Genomic DNA, 14,216 nt, shown 5'->3' with positions numbered 1-14,216 from the left:
AATAAAATTCGCGGCGTGCAAGGTACCGCCATACATACACCTACCGGCAGTAAAAAGGTTAACCATATTATGGATACAGGTACCTTTGGATCTAAAAAGTTTGTGAGACTGATCAAATATAATATTATTATGGTTTATGACAAATTCTTATTAAATACATAGTTAGGTACCTAATTTATATGTGGGTACTTCCCATTACCAAAGAGGTTGGATGGTGAGGTTGGTAGGTACTTCCTCATTACAGAGTTTTATGAAAATTGGTGGTTTCAAAGATAATTTTTCTCTCATTTTCATATCTTTCAATATACGTATTTGGTTCATCCAACAGAAGAGATTAGCAAAGAAATGTAAAAGCCATCACCATGGACCAAGGTTTTGAAGCAGGGTACTTAATGAAGGTCTGGCCGTAACACTAAAGTATAACAAAGTGTGCCGACGGCCCGCAATATTGAATATACGCACATCTACATGACACACTATAATGCATATTGTTATACAGAAGTGATTATTGAAAATAACATATTTTTTAACATTGTGTTAACATTAATTTTGTGTTCCCTAGTTTATCCAGTTATATCAATGGCTTTAATATTATTAATTGAGTTAGCATTTACTTGGTAGAATTCCATTTTAAAATAAAATAAGTACCTAAGTGAGTAAATTTGAAATATAATTTTAAGTTGGTACCTTCCTAGGTATGGTATAATCTCTTATATATTATTATCCTAAGAGATTTTGGAAAATGCACTAACAGCCCATTTAAGCGACATTTTATTGTTATTTTTACATCTTCACTTCGAAATGTGCGCAACCGATTCATCTACCGATTGAATTGAACACATTTCAGAAATTTTCCATGATTTTACATGTACGTGACGTTTATATCCGATATTTTCTTACACACAGTATACAATCGCCATATTTACTGTTTACGCCTCACAGAATGACGTCTTCGTCGCTTAAGACCTTCTAATCCTTTAATTGACAAACGGATTCGATTATTTTTATTCAAATATCGTAATGTAGGCATTGGCGCACTTTTTTCCGGTGAAAAAACCATAATTTTGGTACAATTCACTACGTATAATATCTTCTGACAGCGGGGTGCGCCACTGTCCGCCATTTCATAGATAACGTGATATTCCAAATTTGATTTTTTAAAATACTTCTTTGTGGCTGTTCACTCAATCATTTTTTATTGAATAATTACCTAGGCTACTAATTTCCATAGATCAGAATATAGTCATATTAAACTAATAAAGTTGCCATTGCAAACAATGAAAGAAATTAATACGAATTGTTATAGTCATCAAAATGTGTCATATTGTATAATATCTACCTATTTTTATCGTCCCTATCATCATCAATCTTGACCTATCCACTGCTGGATGAAGGCCTCCTCAGCCTTATTCGACTCCTTACTTACAAATGAATTGTTATATTTATCAAAATCAGTGATATTATATTATTATCTACCTATCTATATATAATGCCATTATTATCACGAGCCTCAATAAATCCACTGCTGGATGAAGGCCTCTCTACGTTAATTGTATTTTTGACAGTATTGAATTTCTAATGTTATTTATCTACATATTCATGTCGTCATCATAATCATCATCATCATCATCATCAACCAGGATAAATTCACTGCTGGATGAAGAGTTCCGCAACCTGATTCTACTACTATTGGTTTAACGAATTTGTGATATTATTCATATTGTCATCATCATTATCATCAACCAGGATCAATCCACTGCTTAATAAATACCTCCATAGACTGATTCTACTCCTTTTTGTCATATGAATTTCTGTATTTATCAAAATCGGTGATATTATATTTATCTACATATTCATAGCGTTATCATCATAATCATCAACTAGGATCAATCCACTGCTGGATGAAGGATTCCGCAACCTGATTCTACTACTAACGGTTAAACGAATTTGTGATATTATACCTATTTCTACCATCCTTATCAACATCGAACTGAACCAATCCACTGCTGGATAAAGGCCTTCCTAGCCTGATTCTATTCCTTTCTGTCATTTGAATTGCTATATTTATCGGTGACATTATAATCAACCTATCTATATATAATGCCATTAATATCACGAGCCTCAATAAATCCACTGCTGGATGAAGGCCTCTCTACGTTGATTGTATTCTTGACAGTGTTGAATTTCTATATTTATTAAAAATGCTAATTTTATTTATTTACATATTCATATCGTCATCATAATCATCATCATCATCAACCAGGATCAATCCACTGCTGGATGAAGGGTTCCGCAACCTGATTCTACTACTAGCGGTTAAACGATTGCTATATTTATCAAAAATATTGCAATTATATTTACCCATTCGTAATATCGTCATTATCATCATCAACCAAGATCAATCCACTGCTGGATGAAGTTTATCACAACCTAATTCTACTCTACTTGGTCATATAAATTGCTATATTTTTTAAATTTGTGATTTTATATACCTACCCATTTACATCGTCATCAACCTGTATCAATCCACTGGAGGATGAAGGCCTCTTTAAGCTGATTCCACATCTTTAGGTCTTATAAATTCCTATTCTTATCAGAATTGTTCTATTCCTTTCAGATATAATAATATGTATTGCTTCATTATTTATCAACATTTGTCTCAGTATGAATGTCCCGCACCGGGAAACTATAATGTTTAAGGTTAATTTTTAATTCAAATTTTGATTTTACAATATTATTCTATGGCTGCAAGCATTTATTTTTTATAGACAATGAAACAAATTAAATTTATTTTTTACACTGCTAACTTTCTTCTATTATCTCAATGGGACCCGAAGGAGATTAATACCACGTTATATTGGATCGCTATTTATGATAATAATAATAAATTAAGATATCGTCCTTATCATCATCGACCTGAACCCATCCACTGCTGGATAAAGGCATCTTTAGCCTGATTCTACTCCTTTCTGTCATTTGAATGGCTGTATTTATCAAAATCGGTGATTTTATATTATATATATTTATAATGCCAATATCATCATGAGCCTGAATCAATCCACTGGTGGATGAAGGCCTCTCTAAGTTATTTGTATTTTTGTCGGTCATATGAATTGCTATATTTATCAAAATTGCTGATATTATATTTACCCATTCATAATATCGTCATTATCATCATCATCATCTGGATTAATCCACTGCTGGATAAAGGCCTCTAAGCTGATTCCATACCTTTGGGTCTTATAAATTCAGATGCGGTTCAGATGTATAATTTATCATATTTAAATGCACGTGATTTAACGAAACATTCATATTACCTATACACATATTATATCAAAATGTCAGTGGTAGCAATCGGTGATTGCCAGCTGTTTTGCTAGAACTAGCAGCCTGAGGTGGTATCAGGCAACATTCTGAAGGCCAGACTCCAGACTAAACAACGCGGATGACCTCAAATTTGTATTGGCAGTGACAAGGGAAAACTATGGCGCCGTCTATGCATTCTTCACAATAATTGTATTCAAATCCAACACCATGTCATTAGGATGCCAAGCTGTCTGCAAGACCTAGCGAGACAGACTGGCGAGAGCCAGCTGGCTCAGCTAGTATAATATTAATTATATAAAATTCTGAATGAATCAAAAATAGGTTAGCAAGTAAGTGTTCGTATATGTAAGTACCTATACCAATCAATTTCAAATTAATTTTGTTATTAATCTAATAAAATTGGAATATTATTGCCTACAATGCTCCACAAAGAACGCTTCATTTCTTGATGTCAATATTATACAGCATTTCTTTCCGGTACAACAGCTCGCGGTGAACTGTAACATAGAGAAATGTAATACGTTGGTACAAATCTATAATAATAATTATAAAGCGGCGCTTTTATCAGGTATTTTAGAAGTTGCAATGTTTGAGCGATTTCGATACTAAATTGAGTACTTACCAAAGAGATTGTGATCTCTTTGTAATCTCTTTGGTACTTACGAACAAAATAATTTTTTCAGTGCACTTGTTAAAAGTCTACTTAAAATAAATTCAGAAGTAAATAAAAAATTTAAAAATAATTTAATAAGTACCTACCTGATAATACCACGACATTTTTCTTATTCATTAAAATTATAATTTCGCAGTTTGTCTATTCTTCTTTTACAAATTATGGCCATTTTGTAAATCTTGTCTATCAATCTGAAGACAGAGAAGAAATTATTGTCAGAATTTCTGCATTGTTTTGTAATTCAACTAATTAAGATAAAGAATAAGGTACTTTAAATCTATTTAAAATGAGTGCATTATACTATTATTTCTGATTAGCCCCCCTTGTGACTTTATTGTCGGTAAAAATTGTAGGTTATTTTCGTGAAATCATGCCGCCGACTTTAGCAGTAATTGTGTGTTAATTTGTACATTTGTATGAATTTTGTCATATAACGTATTGTTATACTATATTATGTTATTCGGTACACTAATTTTTTTCGTCAGCTAGCAGTTGTAAGTCATGTTTTATCAATACTAAATAAGTTGTATAATCTGCTTGTAAGTACCTACCTAGGTACTTTTGCATGTCAATTCAATGCATGGGCACCAAAGTTCACAAAAACATGCAACTTAATCGAGTCGTCAGTGATTCCAATGCGAAATGATTTGAAATTGTTATATTCTCATTTTCTGTTTAGTATTATTTTCTTAGATGATGCAATAGTTAATATTTTGTCAACTCCGGCTAAGACTGACCTGACAAGGAACTTATTATTAATATTCATCTCATCATTTCCAGAGATAATGGCTACGCAGTTTTTCAACCGGATCGGTCAGTTTGGTTTGGGAGTTGCCCTCGTTGGTGGAGTTGTCAATTCTGCACTGTACAATGGTAAGTATTATAATTTTCAACACATTCTGTATGGATGTAAGCAGTGTGGATGAACAAACAGTGACACAGCGCCTCATGTTTAATGGTCCAGAAGGAAAACAGTGTGGGAAGATTACGACTTAGGTAGATTACTGATAGATTTGCGAACGCTGGAAGTGTGTCTTATCTTCGTACGTTGTTGGATTGCTGGACTTAATTGTAAGAGTTTACAATTGTTTCAATTGAATGAGTTCCATCGCTTGATTTATCTTTGTATCCATTTCTGAATAATGCACTAACCATAACACCTACGTCAAAGATCGCAACTGCGTTTTTGAATATTTTGACTTGATTGCCTTTATTAAATAATTTTGAAGATAATAAAACAATAAACGATAAAAAAAAGCAAAATTTCAATCAATATTTTACAGGCATAACTAGACAATTACGATTCCAGCATTTAAATTAACGTTGTGGTGTCATTAAAATTTATTGAAATCGTACTATTGAAAAGTTACCATTTTGCAGTTTTCCTTGAACCATTTTCTGACTATCTTTTGTGTTGATATAAAACTTTTTACTTACATTACTTTGTCTAAAATCTTTCACAGCCTGTTGAAATTTTGTCCTGATTTAATTGCTTTGGAATTGGCTAATCTAAAAAATTATTTTCAGTTGACGGAGGCCACAGAGCTGTCATATTCGATCGGTTTGCTGGAATAAAGAATGACGTCACCGGGGAAGGCACACATTTCTTCATTCCGTGGATACAGAGGCCTATTATTTTTGATATCCGTTCACGCCCTAGAAACATTCCCGTCATCACTGGTAGTAAAGGTGAGACCAGTGAATGCATCTTAATTTATTATCTGAATTATTTATTTTAATAAACCTAAAATTATTAACTCTGATACGAGATATTTTGCCTGCAGTGAGTGGCAATGTGCCCGCTTGTTAACTCATGGATATTGGATTTAAATCACATGTCTTTTTCAATCCACATTTTGGCCCGGAGCGTGGATATAATAGGTTGTGCAAGCGGCTAACATCCATTTCTCATAAAAAAAACTATTATGACATATATAGATAAACGAGGTGCCTAAAATCCACATCGGATATTGGACCAATGATAATAAAAATCACATTCATTCATAATTATTTTACGATCAACATGTCATGGCTGCGATTTCATAGCAGTGTACAGGGCCGCCCCACTTCGTTCATACTTGCGAAATTTGTATTGCACGAGGGCAGTCAAAAATCTCTTGGGTTTTTTTTTAAATTTCTTGTCACGTACATAACTAAGTAAGTTGGTGACAATTGTGCTTCACAGAGATGTCCTCCCAGTCAAACAATCAACAGAAACTACCATAAATTTATTATAAAAAGGAATGTACCAAACGTAAGATACCTGTTTTACTTTAGGTAATTTTGTAATTCTGTACACATTTAAAATACAAGGGGTTGGGTAAGTATATCGACTAAGCTGATTTTCATTGCGTCCTGTACTAGCCCAAGTGCTTATTTTAGTTTGCAAATACGCTTCACAGTATCACAATATCTTAAACGCAGAATATGTACAGACATATTTAATTATAATACTTATGTGGGATAATAAATTCCATCTTTTGAATTCGACTTTTTGTACCTATGTACTTGAAAATTTGCTTGTGTTTTTTAATGGAAGTATAGAAGAGCCTGGCTTTTTGGGTTTCACACAAGGGCAGCTGAGTCAGTTGGGGTGGACCTGGCGTTCTAGTGTAAAGAACTTTAGCCGGGGTTGTGGTACAGATATGCATGTCAGAGGACTAAGGGAGTTATAAATAGTTCTACAGACTCACTAGCATGGATAGATCATGCAGTGTGTTTCCTGACTTAGAAAATGTTTTTTTTATCCAATATGATGAAGGATTGCATGTTACTTGGCTACCACAAAAGGAGGTCGCGATCAGTGCTTCGTAATATTATGCCGAGTGCCGACAACTCAATAATTCAACTGGATTTATTTAAAAATTGCTAAAAATACAAGGTATACCCATGACCCTACAGTTCCATGGAAACCACTTGGGGACACTAGAAAATCACATTACCTTAGCGATAGGTAGGGGGGCTGTCATAGATCCTGGCCTAGGGGCCCGCTTCAGGATGTGTGGGCTATGCTCACTAGTATACACTTAATGAATCAATTTACGTGTGATCGTGTCCTAGTAAACTGGGATTTTTTTTATAATCCAAAGGCATCAGATAAAATATTTTGACAAACTGACATCTTTAAATTGGATTTACAATCTATGGACTTTTTAAAGGATAGAGCATTTTTTCTGATGTTAAAATTTAAATATTTGTTTCAGATTTGCAAAATGTTAACATCACCCTCCGTATCCTGTTTAGACCAATCCCCGATCAGCTACCTCGCATTTACACAATCCTCGGTGTGGACTATGATGAGAGAGTTCTTCCTTCCATCACCACTGAAGTACTGAAGGCGGTTGTGGCACAATTTGATGCAGGAGAACTCATCACACAAAGAGAGGTTAGTTTTTGACATTTTAGGGGCCTTTCATCCAATATTTTCGAATGCGATTTTACGCCAGATGGCGTGCAAAACATATAATTCCGTTCATGGAGATTTTGTACATAAGCATCTCGCCGAACCCGAACACCTAATGCCCCTCTACCATAAGTTTAGCGAACCGATTGCTAAATTCGGCAGATACTTGTTTTCTTCCGTATTTCATTATGATTCAGTGAATTATTTTGATTATTGTCTAATGGTATTATCTATTTTACAATTAATCCTATAATTGGTGCTTCATTTTATTCAATCATGAATGCTTTATTTATAGGTACTAAACTTTGCTTTCGTAGATGAAGCTAATTTACAATGCTGCAAACTTCGTAAAAGCGGCGACGCTTTCGAATTTAAGAGTCTCGTTAGTAAATACACACTCAATTCACATGATTATGCTGGAATCGATTTATGCATAATAATTATATGGTAGGTAGGTAAACTATCACGATAACTATTTACTTTCATTTGTTTATATTGTAATGATTATATTTATTCAATAACGTTTATTCGGCATTCGGATTATCCGGCCATAATGTAGTATTGATCGAAAAATATAAGAAATAATGAGTATGTAAATGACGTAGCGATTTTAACATCTTTCATTTTCAATATTGGCATTGTATTACTACTAGAGGTATCTCGCGGTAAAATGCAAAAATTACGTACTGTGTCGTTTTTGTTTGACGTTTAAGCGTCCATAGACATCAAACTTGTTAAAAAGTGACCATAGAGAAAGATATTCTTCTGATTTTGGTAGAATGAATACTTGATCCAAATATGCGAGCATACCCGAACACTATGATTTGAGTGAAGCATAACGGAACACGAAGCGATGTCTGTATACAGTTTCGCAAGCACTTCCATGAACACTCGACTAGTTAGTAAATGGTTGTAAACGGAAACAGCATAAGTTTGGAGGGTAATAAACGATTCAGTTTGGCTTATTCCATGGATAGTCTCTTATTGTTATGTGCTGGCATACAAATGAGATGTAATTGATTCTGTACTTTCAATTTTGCCTCAATCTCCATGGATTGTCTTGCATGATGAATAAAAGGGTCAGTATGGAGTCCATTTGAACATCTTATGTGAAACGATAGACTAGGTTTTAAAATAGGTTAGCTTCATTTTTACTTTTTTTGATATTTTTCTTGATTCTGGAAGTACTTTTCCATCATAATTATGTAAGGTAAGTCGAGGGAATATGCCTAATGGGGGAAGATGCTAAAGCTCAAATAATTTATTCGTCCATCGCTACATGTTGGTGCAATAACCATTTTTTGGATTGGTCATTAGTACAGAGAACACATGCCAAGCGTTGGTCCTGTTAAATTAAAAAAATACGCTTAACGAGGGATAAACCCATTTTTTTGGTGGTACTTTATTTACACATTTACTCAAAATATTCTCAGCATAAAGATTTGATTCTTGGTTAAGTTCAGTTTCATTGAATAATACACTATGTTTGGCATCCCATTTCAAGTGGGGGAAGATGGCATTTTTATTTATTTTTATTTTTTTATATTGCTCCAGTTAATTTTTTAATAGTAGGTATTGCTGCTAAATATTATAATAAAGTGTTTTACTAATATAACTATGTTTTTATTTTGAATATAAATATATTATTTTACAATCACTAATCCGTCAAAGTAAAAATTAGGCATGTTCGCAAGCTCCGTTTGTTAGTAAAATAATATTACATATTATATATAGGACGTTGACTACAATGTCAGTTATATTTGTCAGCCATCATTTTTTATATTTTATGACCAACTTTAACCTCTTATAAGCCGCAATTAGTTAATTCTTCTTCTTCGACCATGTCCGATCCTAATAGGATCATAATATATGGGCCTCCACAAAGTGGAGGTTTGTATTGACAAATTTCGTTTTTACGAGAAATGGATGTCAGCCACTTGCTCAACCTATTAGGTCCATACTCTGACTCATACACAAATTGAAAAACAATATGTGTACGTGCCAGACTCAGGATTCAAACCTGGGACCCACGACGCAATAGGCCAACGCTTAATCCGCGCGGCCATTGTGGGTGGTAAATTAGTTAATTGGTAGTAATTAATGTAAGAATTGGTGTAATTACGGCGAATAAGTTCGCTTTGTTCTTTCAGCTTCCATTACATTTCAGCCACGTGGAGTTAACATTATCTATGTTTAAATAATTTTCTTTTTTACAGATCGTTTCTCAAAAAGTGAACGAAGGCCTGACTGAAAGAGCGCAGCAATTCGGAGTCATCCTCGATGACATCTCAATCACCCATCTCACCTTCGGCAAGGAATTCACGCAGGCCGTAGAATTGAAACAGGTCGCGCAGCAAGATGCCGAGAAAGCCCGATTCCTCGTAGAAAAAGCCGAACAGCAGAAGAAAGCGGCTGTTATAGCGGCGGAGGGTGACGCCCAAGCTGCCATCTTACTTGCCAAATCTTTCGGAGGCGCGGGAGAGGGTTTAGTAGAACTTCGTCGTATTGAAGCCGCAGAGGACATCGCTTACCAACTAGCCAAATCAAGGAATGTTACCTATTTACCCGGCGGACAAAACGTACTGCTTAATCTTCCAGCACAGTAAGGTGTTGCCAATTGGACGAACTGAATAATAATTATGAAGTTATATAGTACACTAAAGACATTCATATTAGCTATATCATAGTATTTCAAAATTGTTATTTTGTTATGAAAGTTTGACTTGTGAAGAAGTGCATAATATCAATATTATACTGTGTTCTACTATAATATTATAGTAGAACGGTAATATTAAATTATACAAATTTAGTTTTTTAAGTTAAGTTTAGTGTTGGTCTTGTTGATAATAATTTTACAACATAAATGGCTACTAAAAAACTAAAATTGTGGAATTCAATATTATTAAAAGTATATGATTGTAAAATGTAAATGCATTTCTCTATAGTAGAGAAGCTTGGTAAATATGAACGGGTTGAAGAAAAATGTTCGCATTTACTTTTCAAATAACATTTTTTTATACAATGATATTAAAATATAATTGCATTTAATATGTTATACAAATATTCTATCTTCCCTGTTTGACTCTTACATAGACCTTACGATGGTAAGATTTTTCTCAAGCAATTACAATGAAATACTGCATTTTTATTTTAATAAGTAGCTACATAGTGCCACTTGTAAATGTTTATATATAATAATAATTATTAATTCTGGTGCTTTTCAGTCAATAAGTATCGTGTGAGAGTTTCGACTCTTTCACGATTATTGTATAACCAGTGTTAGCGTAAACGTCCTGATCAAAACCAGTTTTCATTTTGTTTCAATTATCTGTGTCCGGAAATTTGTACGTATGCAGTTCGCCGTATCACACTTCACCATGAAATGTTGTGTCGGAAATATATGGTTGTACCCGATCAGTGCCACGGACGAGTTAACTCGTGGGTTCTTGTAAACGTCATATCTTCTGAATGAACTGTTTGTGTATATTTTCTAAACAATATTTATCATTTTAGTGTAAAAATATTCACGATAAACTCGAGAAACATGTTGATTTGTTGAATTTTCACAAATATTTAGCATTCTGTTCCTATTTCATATTGTTTAAGGGATTTATTTTATTTAAAAAATAGCTGGCCTACAAGTGTCCACCTAGTACAAATTGGCTGGCAGTGATAAGGTTAAAGACCATCAAACCTCTTTGCGTCTTATAGTACTAAGATAAAATTTATGTCTAAATAAAACACGGTTTTTGTCTCTTTAAACATATTTTGAAAATAGCCGATATACTGGATTATTTGTTAGGTTATGTTATCATTCTTGAATTCATGAACTTTGCCAAAATCGGCTATGAAAATTGAATTAATATTCATATTGAATCTAATAAAATTGGAGACCGTACAGTGCACGGTCATCCCTTTCCGATAAGAAAGCTCACGGCAAACTGGTACGGTGAAATGTAATCCTACAAACCTACAAACTTATCTGAAGAATGGGAAGGGGGAGCCACTGTCGAGAACTACCCAATCAAGACTCATAACTGGACAAAATCTAACATTCAAATGAAATTTTTAAAATGGCGTCCTATGGTCCTATTTTGTAGTTCCATTTTTGGCCATTCTACAGATAAGTTTGTACGTCTGTAACCTCAGTTATCAGCATCACGTAGGTTGTATGTATATTCAAATACAAAAGATTTTATCTCAACCACAGAGTGAATAAGGTTTCATATTATTTTGATTGGTTGTCAGATGAGTAATGTAGTCGGTACCGATTGCAATCCTGCAATGATGTTCAATCCCCAGATTAGTCAAAAATAAGTGTGATGTTTTTACCGACACAAAAACAACAAAAGAAAGTAGGAGAAATTTCACATTGACTTAACATTATTTATATATTTGGTTTACATAATATACTCATACTTATTAAAGAATACAAATTATAGATTTAAAATTGCCGAACCAAACCATAATAGATAAAAAATATTCTTCTACCTATATTATGTATGATTTAATGACGGTATTTTATAGATATAAGAACATTTTTTATCTAATCTATTATGGCTTACTTTAGGTAGGCTTTAATTGATGTTTTAAAAATAACCAATACTATCTGCAATTTGTATTTTTACTTCACCGTGTTCGAACCTGAGAGTATCAATATGGGCCTCCACAGAGTGAAAGTTATATTAACATTAAACAATTTTTTTTTTACGAGAAATGGATGAAAGAAATGGAACTTGCTCAACCTATTAGGTGCATATTCTGACTCAAACACAAATTGAAAAACATTATATTGTGTATTTACCAGACCCAGGATTCTTTTAAGAGTGGATGGAGAAACATATTTTTCGCCTGAGGTGCTAACTAAATTCAACGTATGTGGGTTTGTATCTCATATTGTCAAAGTTGTATTAATTTAACCGGTTCTATACCTTCAGTGAGTTTTCTCACTATGAGGCCATGATCGACAGGCCGCACATACAAATTTTGTGAATTATCTTGACCAACTTTAAACTCAAATTATTAGCCACTCAAGGCTCGAAATGGACCGGAACGCACCGGAGTGCCGTTCCGTTTCGTGAAATCGGTAAAATTATCGCTCTGTCTCGTGGAGAAAATTTGTTGAGCGTCTGAAGTAGATAAGCCATTTAACACACTTATTTTTATAAAATACACATAAAGTTTGATAACTTCCTAAATATCTTCAGAAAATTGTCGAGCGCTAATCTTTTCCATTTCGAGCGCTGTAGCCACTGTCGATTGATTTGAATAATTTAAAAAATTAAACACTGACGTCTGTTTGAATAATTATGTAATACTAAGCTACAAATTATCGGTATTACAGCGATTTTAGTAAGAGATTCGCTCGACATTCAACGTGTGTCGGTAAAATCTGCGGCCTGTCAGATACTGCTGAGTAATATCGTGAGGCATAGAAAAGGTTAACATACATAATTCGGAAACACCACATCAGAAACATACCTATTAGTAAGGATATTGAAAAATTAAATATGGTGCCAAGCGGGAGTGGAATCCACTTCTGAACTGGAACTCTTAAGATTCGCATTGATGATTTCTCCAGATTCGAGATACACCTTGTCTTACTAATTCTCGATCACAAGCTCCAGTTCTAATAAGTAAATTTTTGGGTGCCCCAAAATTTTTCCCAGAGTTGCCCAAGTCTGAACTGAATCCAGTGTGAATATGCCAGATGTGCTTATGCATGAGTGGGGCTTGAACGAGTCTTCACTGCGAGTGTGGTGAGATTCAGACCACAGGGCATACCGTGAGGGTCTAGGACGATTTGGCACCGCGAACTGGCTTCCGGTAATTGGCCGCCGGTACAATCGGACGCCGGCCCAATTGGACGCCGGCCCAATTGGACGCCGGGAGGATTGGACGCCGCACAGTTGAATTTAATGCGCAAAGGAATAGACGTACGTTACGATTTGTTGGAGTAAATAAGCAAGTCAGTTTAATATGCTTCTATCTTCTCAGTAGTTGTACCTTATACATTTCGCGCTTGACACATTTTTAATATAGATTGAGAATAATTATTATGCCTTATCATGTTTATTAAAAGAAAATAATTCTTCCCTCGCTAAAACTTAAAGATGTGCATAATCAATTAATTTATTGTCTATACATGGGTACTTATTTATATTTACAACAAATATTAAAAATAATGTTAGATGTTATAATAAAAATAACATTGTATTTCAGCGTTTTATCGACTTAATATTATAATAAAACTTAAACATGTATATTGTTATGCATAAATGCGTATTTTAAGATAGTATGAAATTACAAACAAAATATAAAGTAAGTTATCTGCTAAGTATAAATGTTTCAGTAGTTTGATTGATAAACTACTTAGGTACTGGGTGCCGGACGAAATCCCGAAAAATAAAAAAAATACAAACATCAATAATTGCGCAATTTTTGCAAGAGACACAAAAACCCATTTTTTGTAGAAATATAAAAAAAAATGTAAAATACCAACATCAATAATTGCGCAATCGTGAATTTTTTGCGGAAAATGGGGTTTTCCGATTGCGCAATTTTTTTTCAGGGGAGACCATTTTGTAGAACGAATTTGCGCATTTAATTCAACTGTGCGGCGTCCAATCTCCCGGAGGCCAATTGGGTCGGCGTCGAAATGGGTCGGCGTCCAATTGGGCCGGCGTCCGATTGTACCGGCGGCCAATTACCGGAGGCCAATCGCCGGAGGCCAGTTCGCGGTGCCAAATCGTCCCATTCCCACACCGTGAGTCCTGCAACCTGATGAATTTTCCTGGAAGAGCTTCAACCGTA

At 34.3% G+C, this 14,216-nt stretch overlaps 2 protein-coding genes across 2 annotated transcripts in view; both read left to right on the top strand.

Moving 5' to 3' along the window:
• LOC147066447 (uncharacterized) overlaps nucleotides 1-14,216 on the top strand; it is a 1,147,709-nt gene that overhangs the window by 316,169 nt on the left and 817,324 nt on the right. The gene's annotated exons all lie outside the window — the stretch shown is intronic.
• Nucleotides 4,169-10,714, top strand: Phb1 (prohibitin 1). The gene is made up of 5 exons (XM_085956175.1): nucleotides 4,169-4,266; nucleotides 4,781-4,873; nucleotides 5,528-5,689; nucleotides 7,204-7,385; nucleotides 9,620-10,714. The coding sequence occupies exons 2-5, from the start codon at nucleotides 4,786-4,788 to the stop codon at nucleotides 10,007-10,009; spliced, it is 822 nt and encodes a 273-aa protein (XP_085812301.1). The 5' UTR covers nucleotides 4,169-4,266; nucleotides 4,781-4,785; the 3' UTR covers nucleotides 10,010-10,714.

This window comes from Rhyacophila brunnea, unplaced genomic scaffold (assembly GCF_057557595.1).
Source record: "Rhyacophila brunnea isolate RB1 unplaced genomic scaffold, BYU_Rbru_1.0 scaffold_5, whole genome shotgun sequence".
Lineage (NCBI taxonomy): Eukaryota > Metazoa > Arthropoda > Insecta > Trichoptera > Rhyacophilidae > Rhyacophila > Rhyacophila brunnea.
Note: the sequence above shows the minus strand (reverse complement) of the source record. Positions and strands in the feature narration are given on the sequence as shown.